Source organism: Staurois parvus, unplaced genomic scaffold (assembly GCF_062004578.1).
Source record: "Staurois parvus isolate SC_StPar_1 unplaced genomic scaffold, SC_StPar_1.0 ptg000422l, whole genome shotgun sequence".
NCBI classification, from domain to species: Eukaryota; Metazoa; Chordata; class Amphibia; order Anura; family Ranidae; genus Staurois; species Staurois parvus.
This window is the reverse complement of record NW_028318218.1, coordinates 11,540,207-11,563,376: the sequence shown is the minus strand read 5'-3', so window position 1 is coordinate 11,563,376 and position 23,170 is coordinate 11,540,207. Positions and strand designations below refer to the sequence as shown.

The window sequence follows — 23,170 nt, the reverse complement described above, 5'->3', positions numbered from 1 at the left end:
AATTAGGACGATGTTCCATGTGCTTTGTTTTGCGATTTGATGCTCTTAAGGATTCAATTCAGCACATTTCTTGCATGGCCCTCTTATCAGTACAAATGCGCGCAGGGTTTTGTGACTGAAGTGTTGGTCAGCAGAACTGCCATGCAAGAAGTTGTTGGCAGGTTTTCCCTTTGATGGGGAGAGACTGTTTGGGGAGGATTTAGACAAGTATATTCAGAAGATTTCTGGGGGAAAATGTTCTCTTTTACCCTTTTTTGAAAGGAAATCCAAGCGCCCTTCTTTTATGGTGGCGTCATTTTGCCGCACACAGGCCTCAGTCTCCAGGGGTAGGACTCAGATTCAGAACCCAAGGAGGCCCTGGGTGCAAAGGTTAGCCAAAGCGGATCCAAAATCTGCCTTCTTATGAAGGGGCACCCCACTCATTCGGGTGGGGGGGAAGGCTGTAATCCAAGACAAGTGGGTAGTTTCCACAATTTCCTTAGGGTACAGACTGTAATTTCGGATTCTTCTCCCACCCCGGTTTCTAAGGTCAAATGTATCAACAAATCCAAAGATAAGAAGGCTTTTACATGTGCTCAACCACCTATTTTCTCAAGAGATGACCACAAAGGTTCCAGTGGACGAAAGGTCATGGGTTTTATTCAGACCTGTTCAGTCTCAAAGCCAAATGGGGGATGTGAGGCCTATTTTGGACCGGTTTCTAAATGTCCGATCCTTTCGTATGGAATGCGTTAGGCCGATAGTGGCTTTGCAGGAAGGAGACTTTTTAGCATCAATCGCCATCAAGGATGCTTACCTGTACATACCAATATTTCTCGCTCATCAAAGATTTCTGCGTTTTTGCAGTAGGGGCTCAGAATTTTCAGTTCATAGCAATTTTGGTCTGTCCACAGCTCCTCGAGTGTTTACAAAAGTTCTCACTGTGGTATTGGTGCTGCTGAGAGCTCAGGGGATATCGATCATAGGATATCTAAACAATCTGTTGCTCTGGGGTCAGTCTATGCTAGATCTGAAGCAGGATGTGGCTTTTATGGTTCACATCCTGAAATGACTGGGCTGGGTGCTCAGCGTCTAGAAGTCGGTTTTGGAGCCAGTACAGAGCCTGGAATATTTGGGGATGGTTGTAGACACTGTTAAAGCAAAGGTGTTTCTGCCTTCAGGAAATTGCTGTGCCCTGAAAGAACAGGTCTGCAGTTTAAAGGCCAAGAGGTATCCTTCAGTTTGCCTCTGTATGAGGTTGCTGGGAAAGATGGTGCCTTCATTCGAGGCAGTTCCTTATGCGCTGCAAAGAAGCATTCTGGCTGTTTGGAACAAAATGATTCCAGCCCTGGATTATCGTATCTCTTTTTTCCAGTGGTACTGCGAAACCTGAATTTGTGGTTGATGTCTCAGAATTTTGAGAAAGGGAGATCCTTTCAGGCAGTGGTATGGAAAATGGTAACCACCGATACTAGCCTCTCGGATTGGGGGGGCTGTTCTGCAGGAGGCCACAGGTCAGGGAGCATGGCTTCCACGGGGGGAGGATGCTTCCTATCAGTGTCCTGGAACTTTGGACAGTATGGCTTGCCTCTGAGTATTGGACTTCCAGGCTTCAGAGTTGGCCAGTAAGAATTCAGTCTGACAATGCCACAGCATACATCAACCACCAGAGTGGTACCAGGAGCAGAGGCGCTCAGGAGGAGGTAAATTACATTCTGAACTTGGCAGAAAGATATGTTTCAAGTTTATCAGCAGTATTCATTCCGGATTTAGAGAATTGCAAGGTGGACTATCTCAGTAGCTGACAATTGGTTCCAGGGGATTGGGCTTTGCATCCCGAAGTTTTTGCGACAATCTGCCAGCGATGGGGTTACCCAGATGTAGATCTTTTGGCATCCAGGTTCAACAACAAGGTTGACCATTTTGTGTCCAGGGTAAGGGACCCTTGTGCGGCAGGGGTAGATGCCTTAGTGATTCCTTGGAACCAGTTTTCTCTGATTTATGCATTTCTTCCGATTCAGCTGCTGCCACGTCTCTCATGCAGGATTCGGGTGGAATCCGTTCCGGTGAAACTGATTGCCCTGGCATGGCCCAAGAAGGCTTGGTACGCAGACATAGTGAAACTGGCAGTGGGTGATGTGGTCCTTTTGGATCAAGGAACTATATTGCACCCAGCTTTACGGTCGCTAAATTTGACAGCACGGCTATTGAGACTCAGATCCTGAAGGACAGGGGGGTATCGGATTCAATCACCCCATTATGTTGAGTGCTAGAAAAGTAGTCACTAGGAACATTTATTACAGAACTTGGAAGGCTTACATTTCCTGGTGTGAGATCTGGAAATGGCACCCACGTAAATGTAATTGGTATGATTCTGTTGTTTCTTCAATCAGGGTTGGAGAAGAAATTGACTGTTGGTACTATTAAGGGCCAGCTTTTAACATTACCTGTTTTTTCCCAGAGGCCTGTAGCATCTCACTCTTTGGTTCACACTTTTTTAGAAGGATTAATACATGTATTGCTCCTCCTGTCAGGTTACCTTTGTGTCCTTGGGATTTGAACTTGGTTTTGGAGGTTTTGCAGAAACCACCATTTGAACCTATTAAGGAGAATCCTCTGGTCCTGTTGACTCGAAAGGTTTTGTTTTTAGTGGCAATCACTTCTGCAAGAACAGTGTCGAAGCTGGCAGCTCTTTCTTGCATAGAACCATTTCTGGTTTTGCATCAATAAAAGGTGGTGGTGTGACCCAACTTTTTTTTTTTTTTACCAAGTGTGGTTTCTAGTTTCATCTCAATCAGGACATTGTTCTGCCTTCATTCTTTCCTAGACCTCAGTCAGCAAGAGAAAGATCTCTGCATACCTTGGATGTGGTATGTGCTATAAGGATCTTCTTGCTAAGCTGAGGGCACTGGTCAGGAGGTCAGATGGTCTGTTCATGCTGCTGGAATGGCCTAGGAAGCTGCAGGCGGCATCCAAGGTGACTATTTCACATTGGATCCGCCAATTGATCATTCAAGCCTATGGTTTGAAAGGTAAGGTCCACTCCACCAGGAGTGTGGGGGCATATTGGGCAATCCGCCATCAAGCGTCAGTGGCTCAGGTTTGCTTGGCTGCTACATGATCTTCAGTTCACACATTCACAAGGTTCTACCAGGTGGATGTTGGAGCCGCAGAGGATTCTGGCTTTGGCCGCATTGTTTTACCGGTGGCTGAATAGATCCTGAGGGATGGTGTCTCCCCTCAGATGTCTTTATTGCTTTAGGACATAGTCATGAATAGCCTGCTCTGAGTCCCATATTGTACGATAAAGAAAACTGGATGTGTGTGTGTATACAGTTGTGGCCAAAATTATTCAACCCCCAATGCTGTAAAGGGGTTTAGGGACTATAGTGTACATTTGGAATTGTATTCAGAATCAAATCCTACAAGGACGTTGTAACTACCCAAATGCAACTAAAATGACATCAATTGTTTATGTAATACAGTAGTAAATGGTTCTTATGTGGTTTCTTCATTGCCACAATTATTCAACCCCTTAAAGACTACCACTCTGAAGAACAGAGGTTCATACAGGTGCTTTCCATCAGGTATTGAAAACACCTGTGGATGTCACCGAGCAGCAATCAAGCATAATAAGCACCAATTAGGCAGCTTTAAAATGACTGTGATACTCAGCTCCTTCTAGACATTTACTGGTGTGGTTACAAACATGGTGAAGGCAAGAGAATGGTCCAGGAAGACAAGAGAAGAGGTGATTTCTCTTCACAGGAAGGGCAATGGCTATAAGAAGATTGCAAAGATGTTAAACATACCAAGAGACACCTTAGGAAGCATCATTCGCAAATTCAAGGCAAAGGGCACTGTTGAAACGCTACCTGGTCGTGGCAGAAAGAAGATGCTGACTTCGACTGCTGTGCGCTACCTGAAGCGTAGAGTGGAGAGAAGTCCCCGTGTGACTGCTGAGGAACTGAGAAAAGATTTGTCAGATGTGGGTACAGAAGTTTCAGCCCAGACAATAAGACGCACACTGCGTAATGAAGGCCTCCGTGCCAGAACTCCCAGGCGTACCCCCTTGCTGTCTCCAAAGAATAAGAAGAGTCGACTGCAGTATGCCAAAAGCCATGTGGACAAACCACAAAAGTTGTGGGATAGTGTTCTGTGGACTGATGAAACAAAATTAGAACTGTTTGGGCCCATGGATCAACGCTATGTTTGGAGGAGGAAGAACAAGGCCTATGATGAAAAGAACACCTTGCCTACTGTGAAGCATGGTGGAGGGTCAATCATGCTTTGGGGCTGTTTTGCTTCTGCAGGTACAGGGAAGCTTCAGCGTGTGCAAGGTACCATGAATTCTCTTCAGTACCAGGAGATATTGGATGGAAACGTGATGCAGTCCGTCACACACCTGAGGCTTGGGAGACGTTGGACCTTTCAACAGGACAATGATCCCAAGCATACCTCCAAGTCCACTAGAGCATGGTTGCAGAGGAAAGGCTGGAACATTTTGGAGTGGCCATCGCAGTCACCAGACTTAAATCCGATTGAGAACCTCTGGTGGGACTTAAAGAAAGCAGTTGCAGTGCGCAAGCCTAAGAATGTGACTGAACTGGAGGCCTTTGCCCATGAAGAATGGGCGAAGATACCCGTAGATCGCTGCAAGACACTTGTGTCAAGCTATGCTTCACGTTTAAAAGCTGTTATAACTGTAAAAGGATGCTGTACTAAGTACTAAGATTGAATGTCACTTGGGGGTTGAATAAAACTGATAATGCTGTGAGCACAGAAAAGACATTTGTGGTTATTTCATTATAACTGTTATGTTATATTTGTCTGACCTACAAGTGCCTCTTTAATGTAAATGTAAGCAAGATGACTGAATGATCAAAAGCAATGTCAAACTGGCCAAAACACTCAATTTCAGTGGGGGTTGAATAATTTTGGCCACAACTGTATATATCCTTTTAGAATCAACATCTCTAGGGGACACTATACTACAAAATACCCCCACAAATATGGGCCATTGATTGCAAACAAGATTTGTTAATTGCACACACAAAGTATTTTTCCTAACAAATTCATTCAAGACAGTGTTGCAAAAATGAATACACCCCAGTGAAAGTCTTAGGAGCAAAGTAAATTTTAGACAACAAAATCCTAATTAACAAGAATTCAACTACAGGTGAATCTAATTATTCATTAATCATTTGCCTACCGGGCACTTATACCCCCTTCATCCCCAGGCCAAGTTTTAGCTTTCAGCGCTGTCGCACTTTGACAATTGTGCGGTCATACAACACTGTACCCATATGAAATTTTTATCATTCTTTCAAACAAATAGAGCTTTCTTCTGGTGGTATTTACTCACCACTGGATGTTTTATTTTTTGCGCTATAAACAAAAGAGCAAAATATTTTTTAAAAAAAGAAACGTTTTCCTTTGTTTCTATTATAAACTTTTGCAAACAGGTAATTTTTCTCCTTCACTAATGTGCGTTCATGAGGTTGCACTGATGGGCTGCACTGATAGGTTGCACCGATGGGCTGCGCTGATAGGCTGCCTTGATGGTTGCTGATAGGCGGCACTGATGATGCTGCACTGATATGCAATGATGGTGGGCACTGACGGGTGGCACTGATGGGCACAGGTGGGTGGCACTGCTGGGCACTGATCATCTGTGCTCTGATGATTGGTACTGATCCGTCCTCTGACATTTGCCGGTTATCAGCAGTAATTTCCTCATGCTGTGGCAGCGTGAGAAAAGTGCAGCCGATAACCAGCAACTGCATTTACCGGTGATCTGCTGTGTCATTGGACACAGATGATCACATGGCAAAAGGCCGCTGTGACTGGCCTTTCACCACATCATTATTATGATTCCACAAGATTTATATAGCGCCAACAGTTTGCTCAGCGCTTTACATCACGTGATTAGCTGTGTCCGTAGGACTCAGCAATCACAGAGATCACCAGGGTTGCGCAGGACGGCACGTTCTGGGTGGACATCATATGACGTCATTCGGCTATAGCGTGGTTGGCAAGTGGTTAAACAGGTGTCAAACAGACAGTTGATTATAAAAGGGCATTACCTAACAACAAAAAAAAACCCTTCCCATGTCATGCTGTCAGCAGTGGCACCACATGGAAGAAAAATATCACAAGGCCTGAGGAAGAAAATAATTTCTTTACACAAGTGAGGTGAAGGCTACAAAAAGATCAGCAAAGCTTTACCTATCAGTCAGAATACTGTAGCAAAAGTGATACAAAAATTTAACAAAGATGGAACTGCAGTCATCTTACAAAGCCTTCCATGGACGTTAACACTTCGACAGGAGCGTCTTCTGATGAGGAGGGTTGAAGAAAATCGCCATGCAAGTTTACTGCAGTTAGCTAAAGAAATAGAAAGCCAAACTGGGGTGATTGTTTCCTGTGACACAATACGGCATACACTGCAGAGGAATGGCATACACTGCAGAGGAATGGCATGCATGGGTGTCGCCCATGAAGGAAGCCTCTCCTAAAGCCCTTGAATAAAAAAAGCCCACCTGGAATTTGCCAGGGCCCATGCTGCAAAAGAAGACTACTGTGACCCTGTACTCTGGAGTAATGAGACCAAGATAAACTGATGGCTTCAAAACTGATTTGGAACTGATGGCTTCAAAACTGTATGGCGTCACAAAGTTGAGGAGTACAAAGAAAAATGCATGGTGCCCACAGTGATACATGGTGGTGGCAATGTCATTCTGTGGGGCTGCATGAGTGCTGCTGGTGTTGGGGAGCTGCATTTCACAGATGTACTGCTCTGTATTGAAAGAGAAGATGCTACCATCACTTTGTGCCCTTGGTCGTCGTCGTACTTTTCCAACATGACAATGATCCAAAACACACAACTAAGGCCACTGTTGCATTTCTGAAGAACAGGATGAAAATGATTCAGTGACCAAGTATGTCTCCTGATCTGAACCCAATCGAACATCTATGGGGAATTATAAAGAGACAGGTTGAGCATCACTCTCCATCCAGCATCCAGGCTCCAAAAGAGGTCGTTCTTGAAGAATGGAAACAGATCGATGTTGCAATATATTGCCAGCTTGTTCATTCCATGCCTAGAAGACTTGGTGCTGTCCTTACAAATCATGGAAGTCATACAAAATACTAGATGGAGTAGTTTTTGTTATGGGGTGTATTAGTTTGAGTAAAACTGAAGATTTTTTAATCTAAGTTATATTATTAACCTTACTTTCATGTAATGAGCTAAACAAATGTACTATAAAACATAGTTTTGTCAAAATTTTGGAAATTGTTAACCTACATATGTAGGTAAAATGCGGCTGTATATAAACAGGTACAACTTATTTAGGAGGATTTCTGTCATCTCTGTGTGTCATCTAAGGCCAGTCCGTTCACTGAGTGAGGGTTTACAGCCACTTTAACCAGTTATACCAAGCAGGTGCTATTGATCATCTGTTTCATATGAAGGTTCAAACACGGTCATTACTTGAAACAGAAACAACTTTGTAGGAGGCTTAAAACTGGTTGAAGAATAGCCAGACTGTCAGACACCGCCCAGCGGGATCTCTAGTGATCCACAGAACGGGATTCCCCAGGACGCGGAGTCTTAAGTCCCAGTCTGCCTTTTCACCAGAGCCCCTGATGGTGGGGATGGACTTGGCGCAAGACTGAAACCAGGTCGCGACCCCTGAGTGCACCCAACTGTGGTAGAGGGGTCCCTGCTGAGGGTATGTGCCAGGGGTGAGCCTGAAGTGAAGAGGATGACAAGTCCAGGTCCCGAGCGGGATGGATGGATGACAGTCAGGAGTGAGCGTAGTCAGACTAGCCGGGTCGGTGACAGTGGAGGCAGATAGGTACCAAGCAGAAGACAGAGTAGCCGGGTCACGAGCCAAGGTTCAGCAACGGGAGGTGCAGTAATAATATAGCAACAGGCAGAAGAGTAGTCAGGGACGAGCTGGGGGTCAGAGCAGGAGAAGGTCAACATAATTCAGGACAAGCAGGATCGGCAACAGGAACGTACTTCAGAAACACAGGAACTAGACCATGCGGCAACCTGATCACCGCCTGGCCAGTTTAAATAGTGCGCCCTGCACTGTCATTGGTGCCAGGCGTGCGCGAGTGCGCATGCGCGGCCGCAATTGCCGCCGCGGACGCCCAGGTCCCAGTGTCTGCACATTAGTGCGCCTAGGCAATCTGCGCATGCGCAGACCTGTGCGCCGCGGCGAGACCCGCAGTCCCTGACACAGACTCTGCTACTAACTAAGGTGAGGTTGTGGAAGATGGTGTCATGTCACAGATCATACACCATGGCAAGACAGCACAGCAACAAGACACAAGGTAGTTATACTGCATCAAAGGTCTTTCCCAGGTAAAGATTACAAAGCAGACTGGGGTTTGGAGATGTGCTGTTCAAGTTCTTTTGAAGAAGCACAAAGAAACAGGCAACGTTGAGGACCGTAGACACAGTGGTTGGCCAAGGAAACTCAATGCATCAGATGAGAAGACACCTAATGCTTACATCCCTTCGACATCAGAAAAGGTCCAGCAGGGACATCTGCACAGAATTTGCAGAAATAAGTGGGACCCAGGTACACCCATCTAATGTCCAGAGAGGTCAGGCCAGAAATGGTCCTCATGGAAGAATTGTGGCCAAAAAGTCATACTTCTTAATTGTAAACTAGACTAAGCGGCTTAACTATGCACATAAACATAGGAACTGAGGTGCAGAAAAATGGCAGCAGATGCTCTGGAGGGATGAGTCAAAATTTGAAATGTTTGTTTGTAGCAAAAAGCAGTTTGTTCGTGAAGGACTGCAGAGCGGTACAATAATGAGTGTCTGCAGACAACAGTGAAACATGGTGAAGGTTCCTTGCAAGTTGGATCAGTCTGGATCAGTGATGTCCTCAATGCTGATAAATACAGGCAGATACATATTCATCATACCATCAGGAAGGCAGGTGATTGGCCCCAAATTTATTCTGTAGCAGGACAATGACCCCAAACATACAGCCAATGTCAATCACTTTCTTCAGTGTAAAGAAAAACAATGAGTCTTGGAAGTGATGTTTTTGCCGCCACAGGCAGCCTACATCCACAGAAGATCTGTGGTTAGTTCACCAAGATGTTTGGAGCAATCTACCTGCCAAGTTCCTTCAAAAACTGTGCAAGAGTACCTAGAAGAATTTGTGTTGTTTTGAAGGCAAAGGGTGGTCACACCAAGTATTGAGTTGCTTTGGATTTCTCATCTGTTCATTTACTTTCCATTTTGTTCATTGATAAAAATAAACTATGAACACTTCTATTTCAGAAAGCATTCTTAATTTACAGCATTGTTTTTTCACCTGCCTGAATGTTTTTCACAGTAGTGTGTGTGTGTGGTACTAAAACCTATAGTGCAACACACCTAAAAAGTATACACATTAGTGCGAACAAAAACATAAACATCAGTGAAACAATTAAATAATGTCCATAAAGTGTAATATATGGGTGCTAGTGTAAATCACAATGACAATGTGACAAAGGATAGTCCATACAATAAAGAATGTGTCAGTGATTATGCAAGACACAAACAGCAAGGTGTCCAGCTTCAAAACAGTGCCAGGGGATCCAGTGAACACTCCACCACCACTATGCATTCACCAGAATGCTACTGGTATAGTAGCAATGATCAATGGTTAATCAGATACAATGTTCACAATCCTTGGCCAGAGATCTTCCTAGAGGAAAGCTCACCACACTGAGCCCAAAAGAACGTTTTATAGTGCAGTATTTATTTAAAAAAAAAAAAAAAAAAAACAACAAAGTAAAAACTTTCCACTTGGAGACAATGTATACATGTGTGAATTCACATACCAAGATGGCTGCCGCTCCGGATCGCGGACGTGATGGCATGATGTCAGCGGGTAGGCTCCACCCAACGCGTTTCGTGCACATGCATGTCCTCGGTTCTGACGTCACGCCGCAGTGTCTGCATCCGGAGCGGCGGCCATCTTGATATGTGAATTCACACATGTATACATTGTCCCCATGTGGAAAGTTTTTACTTTGTTATTTTTTTAAATAAATACTACACTATAAAACGTTCTTTTGGGCTCCGTGTGGTGAGCTTTCAAGGCTTTAAGAGGGAATTCCAATTTTTCAATGCACATACATATAGGGGTTGATTTTCTAAAGGTAAGTAGACTGTGCACTTTGTAAAAGCAGTTACTCCAGAGCTTAGTAAATGAGGGGAAGCTTCACTTTGCAAAGAATACCAATCATGTGCAAGGTAATAAAAAAACAGCATTTTTGCTTGCACATGATTGGAAGATGGAAGGTAGCAGAGCCTCTGCTCATTTACTAAGCTCTGGGGCATCTGCACCTGCAAAGTTCAAAGTCTATTTGCCTTTAGTAAATCAACCCCTTAGAGCAAATCTTTTATTTTTGTACAAGGACCACAAATACAGGCAGTTTAGAGTACACTGCATCCCAGTGCAGCTATATTGACACCGCACAAGGTTTCCTTTCTGTTCTGATGTTGCTAGTCTGCTTTTAGTAGGTTGGTACAATGAAACCACTGAAGGCTGCTCTCTGAGTTTCTTGGGGTCAGTTTACCTTGCCTTGAAAAAGTATTCATACCCCTTGAAATTTTACACATTTTATTTTGTTATAGCCAAAAACATAAATGTATTTTATTGGGATTTTATGTGATAGACCAACACAAAGTGGCACATAATTGTGAAGTGTAAGGAAAATGATGAATGGTTTTCAACATTTTTTACAAATATCTGAAAAGTGTGACGTGCATTTGTATTCAGCCCCCCTGAGTCAATACTTTTGTAGATCCACTTTTCGCTGCAATTACAGCTGCAAGTTTTTTTTCGGGGATGTCTCTTTGCAGACTCTAACAGGTTTTCTTTTAAGATCGCCTTGTATTTATCTCCACCATCAACTCTGACCAGCTTCCCTGTCCCTGCTGAAGAAAAGCATCCCCACAACATGATGCTGCCACCACCATGTTTCATGGTGGGAGGGTGTGTTCAGGGTGATGTGAAGTTAGTTTTCCGCCACACATAGCGTTTTGCTTTTAGACCAAAAAATTCCATTTTGATCTCATCTGACCAAAGCACCTTCTTCCATATGTTTGCTGTGTCCCCCACATGGCTTCTCGCAAACCGCCAACAGGACATCTTATGGCTTTCTTTCAACAATGGCTCTCTTCTTGACACTCTTCCATAAAGGCCAGATTTGTGGAATGCACGACTAATAGTTGTCCTGTGGACAAATTCTTCCACCTGCTGTGGATCTCTGCAGCTCCTCCAAAGTTACCATTGGCCTCTTGGTTGCTTCTCTGATTAATGCTCTCCTTGCCCGGCCTGTCAGTTCAGGTGCACGGCCATGTCTTGGTAGGTTTGCAATTGTGCCATACTCTTTCCATTCTAGGATGATGGATTGAATAGTGCTCAGTGGCATGTTCAAAGCTTGGGATATTTTTTTTATAACCTAACCCTGCTTTAAACTTCTCCACAGCTTTATCTCTGACCTGTCTCGTGTGTTCCTTATCCTTCACGATGCTGTTTGTTCACTAATGTTCTCTAACAAACCTCTGAGGGCTTCACAGAACAGCTGTATTTTTATACTGAGAATAAATTACACATACATTTACTAATTGGGTGATTTCTATAGACAATTGGTTCCACTAGATTTTAGTTAGTGGTATCATAGTAAAGAGGACTGAATACAAATGCAAACCACACTTTTTTTCAGATATTTGTAAAACAATTTTGAAAACCATTTATCATTTTCCTTCCACTTCACAATTATGTGCCTCTTTGTGTTGGTCTATCGCAGAGGTCTCCAAACTTTTCAAACAAAGGGCCAGTATACTATCTTTCAGACTTTAGGAAGGCCAGATTAGGGCCAGTGAGGATAGAAAATGTCCAGGCCCCAGCATCGGTGAGAAAAAACATGGCCGCAGGTTTGATGATCAGTAGGAGGAGTAGTGCCCCATCATTGGTATTAGTGGGAAGAATAGTGCCCCATCATTGGTTTCAATGGAAGAAGTACTGCCCCATTGTTGGTCTTAGAGGAATAGTGCCTCAAGGGCACTGTACATGATTGCCCTTTCTTCCATCACACCCTACACCCTTGAATGAGGTGATTCTGAAGCAGTAGGTTCTTTTCAACAATTTATGCCATAATACAATTTTTTTTTTTTTTTCTTCCAGGATTTCCTACTTATGTTCATTCATCATCTGGCCGCAGTTAGCCTCATCTCATTTTCCTATGTCAATAATATGGCGCGAGTGGGGACTCTGGTCCTGTGTTTGCATGACTCTGCTGATTCCTTGCTGGAGGTGAGGTCATGTTAAAGCGACTTCTAAAGGTTCATTTTTTTTTTTTTTTTAAATAACAAACATGTCTATACTTACTGTGTGCAGTGGTTTTGCCCAGAGCAGCCTGGATTCGCCTCTTCTTTGGTCCCCCGCAGGCTCTCCTGGCTCCTCCTGTCTGTCGGGTGCCCCCCACAGCAAGCAGCTTGCTATGGGTGCACACGCTGCCCATTCACACACGGAGCTGCGGCTTGGCACTGCCCCCTCTCTCCTCATTGGCTGACTGGCTGTGATTGACAGCAGTGGGAGACAAAGGCTCCCGCTTGCTGTCTCAGCCAATGAGGAGGCAGAGACCCGGGACAGCCGAGGCTGTCATTCACATTGTTGGATCACGATGGGGCTCAGGTAAGTATTGAGGGGGCTGGTGGAGCTGCTGCACACAGAAGGTTTTTTACCTTCATGTATAGAGTGCATGAAGGTAAAAAACCTTCAGCCTTTACAACCACTTTAACTTGCCAATTATTAGGTATTTAAAGGTAATCTCCACTCTCTACCCTGTTTTCTATAATCCAGCTTCATTTACAGTGGGACATATCAAAGTTTTTGCTCCCCCAAAACCTTCACTATATGGCCTGCCTGGCATTGCACAACCTCCTGCTTTAACTTGCTTTGGCACTGTGACCTCCATTACCTTCAGTGCAAATCCCTCTGCAGCCTGACAGGCCGAATAATAGCAGTGAAGGCCATGGCGGGCATGTTCAGGTACCAACCTGAATTTTTTTGTCCAAAAGCATTGTGGCACAAATCGGGCCATACAGTGAATATCTCAGTATAGCTGGGTTGTAGATGAATATAAAGTATTAGAAATGTGTAGGGAGAGGGAGTATAAAAGGAAAAGCATACTCTGACCAGAGGACAGGAGCTTGCAAATAATGAACTCTAACCAGTTCCTGTATGAGAGCTCATACTACATAGAACCTTTTAGTCCCGAAGGCAGCACTGTTGAGCTGTGCTCGTATCTGCGTGTTTTAGGTAAGGTGTGATGTATAGGAAAGAGCCCTACTTGCTGCGGTGTGGTTTTCAATAAACATCCATTAAAAGGAGACTCACAATTTGGAAAATTAGAGCACCCTCCTCTGCTCACAAAGCTTAGTATCTTGCTGTCTCCTGAGCAGAGCAGTCTGCACCTGAAATATGCTGAGGAAATGAAAAGCCATCACTTGCTGATTACATCGCTGTATTTAAATGTTTATTCCATAGTACAACCTCAGCAGTAGTCCTGGTCTAAAGACCGCTTTCTCTAACAGGGCTTAGCCGTAGAGATGAACCTAACCTTAACCTAACAAGCCCCCTTCATACCTCTGGGGGCTAAGATTTCCCTCCATACAGCCCCACAGGCCTCTTCTTACCACTTCTTTTACACTTTCATATTTCTATAATGTGTAATGCTTTAAGGACTTCACTAGCTGACCGTTCTGTGAAACATTCAGTCTGTTCTGTAATGGGATGTTATGTATGTTCCTTTTCTTTCCCTGTTATGTAAAGGATAAAAACCTATAAATAAAAAATACATGAATAAACCCTATTGGTTGAAATATGTTAGAGGGAGGTAGTCTTCAGATGGGAACTACTGCTGTTGTGGAATAAAATGGTGCATACGATGGCATCACCGGTGTGTTATTTCTTCATTTTCTCAGAAGAACATGAAACACTCAGTGAGCATAGAGTACAATGCACCCCTAACACACCTTAAACTCAAAGATATAAACAAGGGCTTTGTGAAGGAAAAGTGACAAATATGTGCTTTTTTCCATCAGCGCTGTGTTTTCACTTGTCAGAGCTAATGAAAAGCTACAATAATTTTCCACTACATCACTGCCCATACTAACCGTGCTGTCTCTGGGATTTTTAAGCTCTATAGACCATCCACTGCCTCATTACACAAGGACTCATACATGATGTCAACAAAATAAATTCAAGAAAAAAAAGTTTGTCTTTGAACAATAAAGTTTATCAAGTTTTACAATAAAGGTATAGGTCTGACATGCATAAGCATTCAAGACAACGTTGTAGGACCCTTTGAATAGAATCCTAAGGAAAACGAAAACACTTATGTTGATGAGATGCTTATGATCTATCGCTACACTTTTATTGTGTAATAATGTCATTCATTTTGGCAGTTTAACTAAAATAAATGTATTTTTATATACAACTAGCATAAGTATGAATCTGTCCTTATCGGATTTCTGTCATCCTCACACAACACACAGGCTGGGAGCCAATCAAGCTCAGCTGCATGCACATGTGAGCAGAATCAATTACTTACCACTGTGTTGCTTCTTCAATAGCCAGTTAGTAGATTGCAGGCAGTGAGGTGACAGCACCGTATTCCTTAACTGTAAGAATGTGATGTCGCCTTTCTGGCTGTGTTGTCTGGCAGAGGTAAATGAATCACAAAAGTGGCTGGCCAGACACATATGCATATTCAGCAGTTTGCCCAGAGTTGTTCCGGAAGTGTGTGTCTCTGTCTGTCTGTCTCTTTTAGACTTGATAAAGGGGTATAATAACCCGGGAAATGTCAGTTTCAGCCTCTCCTCCCTGATTACAGCTGTCCACTGCTTTAAACATCTCATTAGTTTTGTGTTCTGCTATTGTACGTTTTTCGCATTCATTCTTTCCATTTTGTTTTATATTTGTTTAGCTGCTAGCCTTCTCTGTTCCCCCGTATAGTTCAGGAGCAGTGATGATGGAAACTTGTGTTTTACATTCTATTCTCTAGACTTTGTATCTGTTTCTTGTACTTCTACGTATATTAGGCCTCTTGCACAATTCAGCTTGAAAAAGTTTAGAACATCATTTTTTTGTGTGTTGTTGTTTTATTTTGTTTTTTTTTTTTTTTTTTTTTAACTAATCAGCCCATTTTTTACAATGTGCCTGTACACACAGGTAGGTAAACATGCACTGCATATTCTTGAGTAAAAAAAGAAAGGAAAAATTTGCATTCCTGCGCAGTATTTTGTGTCAGTGCATGCAAATGAGCATAAATATTCATGTTTTTTTGCCTAGGAATGTATTGTATGCACAAATATGGGCAAAACAAACACCTTAAATTACACCCAGAAATGCTGATGCTCAAACATCAGAACCATGTGCAAAAAGCCTTAGACTTTTGTACACGATTTATAGGACATGAATTTGACAAAATATATGCATATTTAAAATTTCAATGCTGTTTGATGTGTTGACTTTTTTGCTTATCACCTTTTAAAGGAAACGTTTAAGCTACTCTCCCAGTTTATGTTGAATTAAAATCAACTTTTTATCATTTTTATTTAGATAGATTAGAGAAGAATTGGGGAGATTATCCCTCTGTTGGGGAGATTATCTCTTCCTTCCTGTTTCTGTGATGCCCATTCAATAAATGGTTGGTGTGAGAGTCACAGGAACTAAAATACAGTATATAGGCAGCAGTAAAAAAAAAAAATAATTAAGAGTCCTTCCTTTTCTCCACACTGCTACTTGTGTGCTGACCATGTCACATAAAGGTTTGCACTGAGTATCTGTGTCACTGCAGCCAGAATTTTGAGATATGCCATGGGTCAGTTCAGCTCTTCTGAGGTGTTAAGGAAATGGAGATTGATGCAATAAATGCACTGAAGAAGAACTTATTGAAGCTGATCTCCGGGTTTCATCTAAGAGGCAGAGAGGTGGGCTGATGATGTCATGAACTTTGCCTCAGCCAATAAGAGGAAGCTTTGTTATGATTAAGTGCTAGTAAGTGAAACTCGTCAACGATTTCTCCCCTACTGCTGTTTTTGCTTTTATGAAAATTTAGCAGTAAAGATGGTTATCAGTGCAGCTGTCCAGAAGTTTTTTTTGTTTTTTTTGCTACATAAATAATTTGTTTGGACTAGTTTGATCCAAAGTTAAATGAAATATGGGGGATCAGCTTTAAGGGCTGGTTCATACCAAAACGCAGTGTGAGAGAGGAGTGCTGCACCTGCAATCTGCATGTAGGAGCTAATGAATTGTTAGTGGCACTCCAAACGCAGATTGCAAACGCAGTGCATTTGTGAACACCAAATCACATGGTACTTCAGTTCCATGTGGTTTGGTGCAGTACACTTTAAAAAAGTAATGCTTGCATTACTTATTTCCATGATTCAATGTGTTTTGCAGTCCATTCAAATGAATGGGCTTTCAGAGTGCACTGCATAGCAATTCTGTCACAACGGCATATTTTGGTATGAACTGGCCTTGATCACTGACAGGTCAGTCAATATAAAGGAGATGTGAATTGATTTTTTAGTGATCATTTTCTTTATGAATCTGATGTTTAACACTGGCAGTTGACATTAATGCTCCATTGTGGATTGCATTAAGCTATTAATATAAAAAGGAGCACCAATAAAACCCAATCTGTGTTTTGCAGTTTTGGTTTGCAGAGCAGTTTGCTTATATTTGGATGCGTTTTTCCTACGCCTCATGGATGTCATAATTATTACAGTAAACTGAATGAAGAATGTCACGGTGATATGCCTAGCATGGTTTTCATAACATGTTGTCCTTTATGTATTCCATAACTTAATGGTGCTCTTTTCTTTTTCTTTTCTTTTAAAGGCAGCAAAAATGACAAATTATGCAAAGTACCAGAGGTTGTGTGACACTTTTTTTATGTTGTTTGGGCTGATGTTTGTCATCACGCGTCTTGTCATTTATCCAACATGGTAAGAGCTGTATAAATTCTCTTTATTTGTGTTTAATGTAGTATTTACAGTGTTAGTTGTGGTGATTTGTGAAGTTATGTATGTTTGTTTGTGGTTAGTTCTCCTGCATAGTACTTAAAGTAGTTCTAAAGGCAGGACTTTTTTTATTTACCTTAACACATTCCCTGCATTAAGGTAAAAAATTTCTCATTGTATCGCCCCCTCGCTTACTTAAATACTTACCTGAGTCCTATCTCGATCCATTGTTGTGCCTAAGTTCAGCAGCACTGCCCTCTTTCTCTCCTCACAGGACTCACTGAAAGCGGCAGGGGCCATTTGCTCCTGTCAATCAAATCCTGTGAGGAGGGAGTGGGGGGGCGTGGCTGAGCCACGCTGTGTGTCAATAGATGCGCACATCCTGGCTTGGGAATGAGCCCACAGGTATGCCCCCCCTAGGAAGTGGTTTCCAATGGTGGTACACCAAGAAGAGGAGGAGCCGAGAGATCTGGGCCGCTTTGTGCAATACCATTGCACAGAGCAGGTAAGAGAGATCTGGTGTTGGATGCAAGAAGAGGGAGTTCAGGGCCACTTTATGCAATACCATTGCACAGAGCAGGTAAGTATAACATCTTTATTTTATTTTTTTTTAAAAAGCTTTGCAGTTACTTTAATTTGCTTTAACTTGAGGTGGTTATTAGCAGTGTCTGTTCAATCATTATTCCTTGAGGTGAGTTCTCCATTAGACCCGTTATGACCTGATTGCTGTCTTTCCCCCATTCTTATTGATTTCATCCAGCCTTACTGTTCTGGGTGGCCAGTGTTAGACTGAGCCCTCATGCTCTGGATTGCCCTGTTTTACTTTGCTCCCTTAATCATCCACCTTGATCAATCTTTAGTTAACCTTGTTAATATGAGCAGCCCATTTTAGAGAAGTGCACAGCTGCCTATTTCCTCTAGTGTAGCATTTATATATCTTTCATACAATCTTTCGATGCTGCATCCACCTAATTGAGTAGAAATGTTTTTTGTTTTTTTAAGTCCATACTTGTTTAATGTTGAATAATGTAAAGTAATGCACATGAGGCTAAAAATATGAATGTAATTTACTTGCTAGGGGCAGACCCTCTGGGGGAAATTTAGGATGCATAAGGATTTGGGAGTCCTAGTAGATCACAGGCTCAGTGATAGCATGCAATTCCAGCCTCCCTGGAGAAGAGACACATAAGAGGAGGTATGATAGTGATATACGAATATCTCAGTGGTGATTCTAGCATAGTGGGAAAACTTTTCATTCTCTCTTCAAATTTCTCAAGAGGAAACGTGGCCTCTTCATGAAGTTGGATGAGAAACAGTTTAACCTTAAACTGTGTAATAGGTTCTTTACTGTCAGAATGGTAAGTATGTGGAACTCCCTTCCACAGTTGGTGGTGTCAGTGGGGAGTGTCGACCATTTAGTTTAAAAAAAACTTTTAGATGGGCTGAAGCGAATGGACTGGTGTATTTTTTTTCATCCTTACCAACTATGTAACTGGTTCTGATAGGTGTCAGAACACACAGTGCATCTCAATTTGTTGCGTATTGGACTGTGTAGCCGGTCAAGATGCCCATGCTAACGCATGTCCACAGCCAAAAGTACCTACAATGAGCATGCGAGCATCAGAACTGGACCACGAAGCAATGGAAGAAGATGGCCTGGTCTGATGAATCACATTTTCTCATACGTCATGTGCATTACCTGGGGAAGAGATGGCACCTGGATGCACTGTGGGAAGAAGGCAAACCGGTGGAGTCTTAAAGGATCTGCTACTGATGGTGGAATGCATGGTGCAGAGTCTAGTCTCTGAAGACTCTTGTGGGGGCATGCCCACTGCGAGGGCGAAGCCAGGAATGGGTTGTATCCCCATGATTTCTGCAGCTGAGTGGTAAGTCAGGGCAGAAGCTGTTTACCACAGCATACCTTTAGAGTTCTAGTGGTCCATGCCTCAAAGGATCAGGGCTGTTTTGGTGGCAAAAGGGGACCTACTTGATATTAGATAGGTGGCCATAATGTTATGGCTGAGAGGTGTATATTGCTCATATTTTACCTGTAGTATCATACATGTGTTTGACATGCTTCTGATATTGCTGATACAAGGGGTCCACAAGCACTGTGGTGCCAGTGAACATCCACAATATTTATCGTTGCACATAATTGTGTTTATTAGTTTTATAAAAGGTCTTTCCTGATTGTACAATACAGGACACAAGCTTCTTTAAATCCTTACCACTGGGTTATATGCAGCTGCCTTCAGGTGACATTGGCAATAAAAAGCTAATGCGATCCCCCATATAACCCCCTCCTCTCCAGCTAACACCCCCCCCCCTCCATTTTTTGTTTGTGTCTTTAGGTGATGGACTTCTTCTCTCTACTGAGAGTTTTGTTGCTTTTACGGATTTTTTTCTTCTCTTGGATCTTTTGAATGGTAATTCTTCTATGAAGACTTGAGTGTGCCATAGCCCCTGCAGGTATCTGGATTGGTTGACTCCACGGCAGAGCGTTGGGTAACTGTATCCAGACCCCAACACATGGAAGACATGGGACCAACCTATAATGTTGCTGCAGCAATTGTATCTGCTATGGGTGTTCTGTTTGCCATGTATTGCAGTGTGTGGAGTTAGCCACAGGATGTTTTACAGGGCCAGAGCCATGGTCTGCCTGGTGCAAAGCCTAGTCCCTGAAAACTTCTGTGGGGGGCCAGGAAGGGGTTGAATCTGCCCATTTTGTGCAGCTGAGTGGTAAGTCAACGGGCCGGTGTAGTGATATGTTATCGGCAGTGTCCCGTGAACACAGCTGGTGACAGATCGCACCGCTGTGCAGTAGCGTGAGCGGCTCATTTTGACAGGACTTCCCCCATCCTCCGGAACTCACTACCCCAATCCATCAGACTGTCACCTACCCTCCTCACCTTTAGGCGCACCCTGAAAACCCATCTCTTTAGGGAAGCCTACCCCGCCCTCACCTATTAGCCGATCTCCTCCACTCCTCCTACCACTCCATCCATCACAGCCACTTCCTCCTGTACCACTATCCCCTCCCTCCTAGATTGTAAGCTTGAAAGAGCAGGGACCTTGAACCCCTTGTGTTTTGTTTTGTTACTGTATTGTCTTATGTTCTGTCCCCCCACTATAATGTACAGCGCTGAGCAAACCTTTTAGCGTTATATAAATACTGTATAATAAAAATATAACAGTAACAACGGCGAGTGTCCCTCCAGGCCATCAATCTGCTATCGGCTGGGTGGGAAGGTGTTAAAGTGGTAGCAAAGTCACTTTGTATATTTTTATCTACAGGTAAGGTTATACTTAGTGAACAATGGCATGTGGTCTACAGTAGTCATGGAAGAGTAGGACATGGTCTACAGTAGACACTGAAGACTAAGTCGTGGCCTACAGTAGACGCTGAAGAGTAAGAAGTGGCCTACAGTACTCCTTGAACAGTAGTATGTATAATTCAGTAGTCACTGAACAGAAGGATATTCTCTACAGTAGGCACTGAAGAACTGTACAGTATAGTGGTGTTTTAAAAAATACATCAAGGATATCAAAGGGGGTAAGATTACTCTCCATCACAAGAATTAAAAAAAAGCTTGCATTTCTACCAGTAGGCCTTCCACTCCTGATGTTATGGTCGGTTTTTTTCAGTACTCTTAACTTCCATGCTAAGTCTAAAGCCAGATGTACACTAGGTTTAAAAATTAACATTTGTCCAAAAATTCTCAGTACATTCGATGACTTCACAAACATCATTCATCGATAAATGAAATACTTGAAGATTTTGTTTTCAGTTTGTGCACCCCCACTGCAAGGGATAATTTTATATTTTTCCAGAGTTGGGCTTTAACATTAAATTTTTGAGTGACTGAACTTTCCTAAATTTATCCATACTGCTTCTTTTAATTTTCTTGTGACTGTGGTAGAAAACTGTCAGTTTGACCCCATTAACAATTGGAATATCAAACAAATATTCTTTAGAATGAAAAACTGATTTAAATTATACTTGTGTATGGCCAGCTTAAGACGGGAATATTCTCTCAAGTAGATATGGCCCTCCAAGCCAGCTAAATCTGGTGCCAAGCCCCCTTCTCAATAATGGAACACCTACACTTTCTAGCCTTAACACGTTTTGCACCTGTGGGTTCAGAGTGTCATTTCCCAGGGCTAGAAATTGGAGTTTCACGCTCCTACTCCCTCTCAATTCTTCTCAACCAAGCCCTGTTTCCCATCTCAGCTGGTGGGTTTCCTGACTGCAGTGCAACAGCTTTTGTCCCAGGGAGTTGTCACCCCAGTTTCTACAGCAGAACGTTTTCAAACCTTGTTACAGTCCCAAGACCCAATAAGGAAATGTGATCTAGACCTATAAGTTCTAACTTGCTCCTATGGCTACAAAAGTTTTGCATGGTAAATGCCATGTAGGTCTTTGCCTTCCTAATTGCTGGGCATTTTCTAGCTTCTGTAGACATCAAGGATGTCTACCTGTTCATTCCTATTTTTCCTCAACACCAAAACTCCAGTTTGCTATAGGTGACCAGCACTGCCAGTTTGTTGCCATTCCATCTGTATATAGCCCCTAGGCTTTCACCAAGATGCTTGTTCTGGTTATGGCTCTTCATTGTCCTCAAAGGGTTCATGTTGTGGGGTATCTGGATGATTGTCTGCTGAAGGACCAGATGCTCCAATCACTAAAGAGTTTCGGGTGGATTCTCAATCTGAGAAAGTCATTGCTGGATCCACTTCTCAGGTTGGAGTATCTGGGCCTACCTCTAGACACGGCGCTGTGCAGTTTTTTTTCTGCCCTGGGACACACTTCTATCTCTTCACTCTTGCACCCGGAATATCTGGGCTTAGAAGAAATACTCGATTAGTGACTGCATGAGGGTTCTGAGTCTCACAGTTGTCTCCTTCGAGGCTGTGTTATATGCTTAACTCTACCCCATACAGTTGCAACTCAACATTCTAGCAGCATGGAACAAAAGACTTGGTCGCCACGTGGCCTCACGCATCTGACCCCTTTACCAAATTCTCCTTAGTGTGGTGAATTTACAAACTAACTCTGGAGTTAGGGAAAACCTTTCCTTCTCAGTCATGTAAAGTTGTATTGATGGATGCCAGCTTGTTGGACTGGGGTACAGTCCTGCTCATCATCTCAGTACAGGAGACATGATTGTTGGAAAAAGCTTGCATCCCTATCTACATTCTGAAACTCTTACGAATTCTTTTTGCCCCTTCAAGGCTGGACTACTCTCCTACAAGTACACCCTACGAGAACCTATTTGGACAGTGCCACAAAAGTGGCCTATATCAATAATCGAGGAGATACTAGGAGTCATGCAGCTCAAACGGAAGTAGACTGAATCCTCTCCTTTGACAGAACTTCATGATCTGACCCTGTCCAACATTCACATGCCAGTCATCAGAGTTTGAATCTGGGGTAATGGGCACTCCATTTTAGAAGTCTTTAAAGCCCTTTTCCACAGATGGGCTTCTAGTGATTCTCATTGCATCAAATTAGCCCAGGAGGGCTATTACTCAGACGTACTTAGACTTCTGGCAGATCCTCTGTGAGCACTTCCAAGCTTTTTATTTGTAACCTGTCTGATGAATTCACGGTCCTGAAGGACAGGGCTTCTCAGATTCTGTTATCCCTTCCCTGAGGCTAACTGGGAGTGGGATGAGTTATTTGTGGCATGTCCCAGCAGTTTTGCCACTGTCCAGACACCTGAAGGTAGCTCCATATAACCTGGTGGTAAGGATTTAAAGAAGCCGATGTCTTGTAATGTACTACAGGAAATGAATATTACTGGTAAGTCAAAAATTCTATTTTACCTAGTCTAAGTTATTACTATAATTTTGCTGTAAAATGTCCTAATTCACTAAAGACATTTTGCATTCCATATAATGGATACAAAAACGTTTTAGGTAATACACTGACTTTTTGGTTTTTTTTTTTCATCACAGGGTCTTAAACACAACATTGTTTGAGAGTTGGGAGCTGATTGGTCCATACCCGTCTTGGTGGCTGTTTAATGGTATCCTTTTAATCCTCCAAGTTCTCCACATCATCTGGTCTTGGCTCATTATTCGTGTAGCGTACAGATCACTGACAAAGGGAAAGGTGTGTCTACTACT

The 23,170-nt window shown here is 42.9% G+C and overlaps 1 protein-coding gene across 1 annotated transcript in view; it reads left to right on the top strand.

The window, feature by feature from the left end:
* Window positions 1-23,170, top strand: part of CERS5 (ceramide synthase 5) — a 110,490-nt gene that overhangs the window by 63,222 nt on the left and 24,098 nt on the right. The window contains exons 7-9 of the mRNA XM_089687251.1: window positions 12,195-12,323; window positions 16,920-17,026; window positions 23,000-23,156. Of these exons, the coding sequence (XP_089543377.1) occupies window positions 12,195-12,323; window positions 16,920-17,026; window positions 23,000-23,156 (393 nt within the window). The remainder of the gene's footprint in view (window positions 1-12,194; window positions 12,324-16,919; window positions 17,027-22,999; window positions 23,157-23,170) is intronic.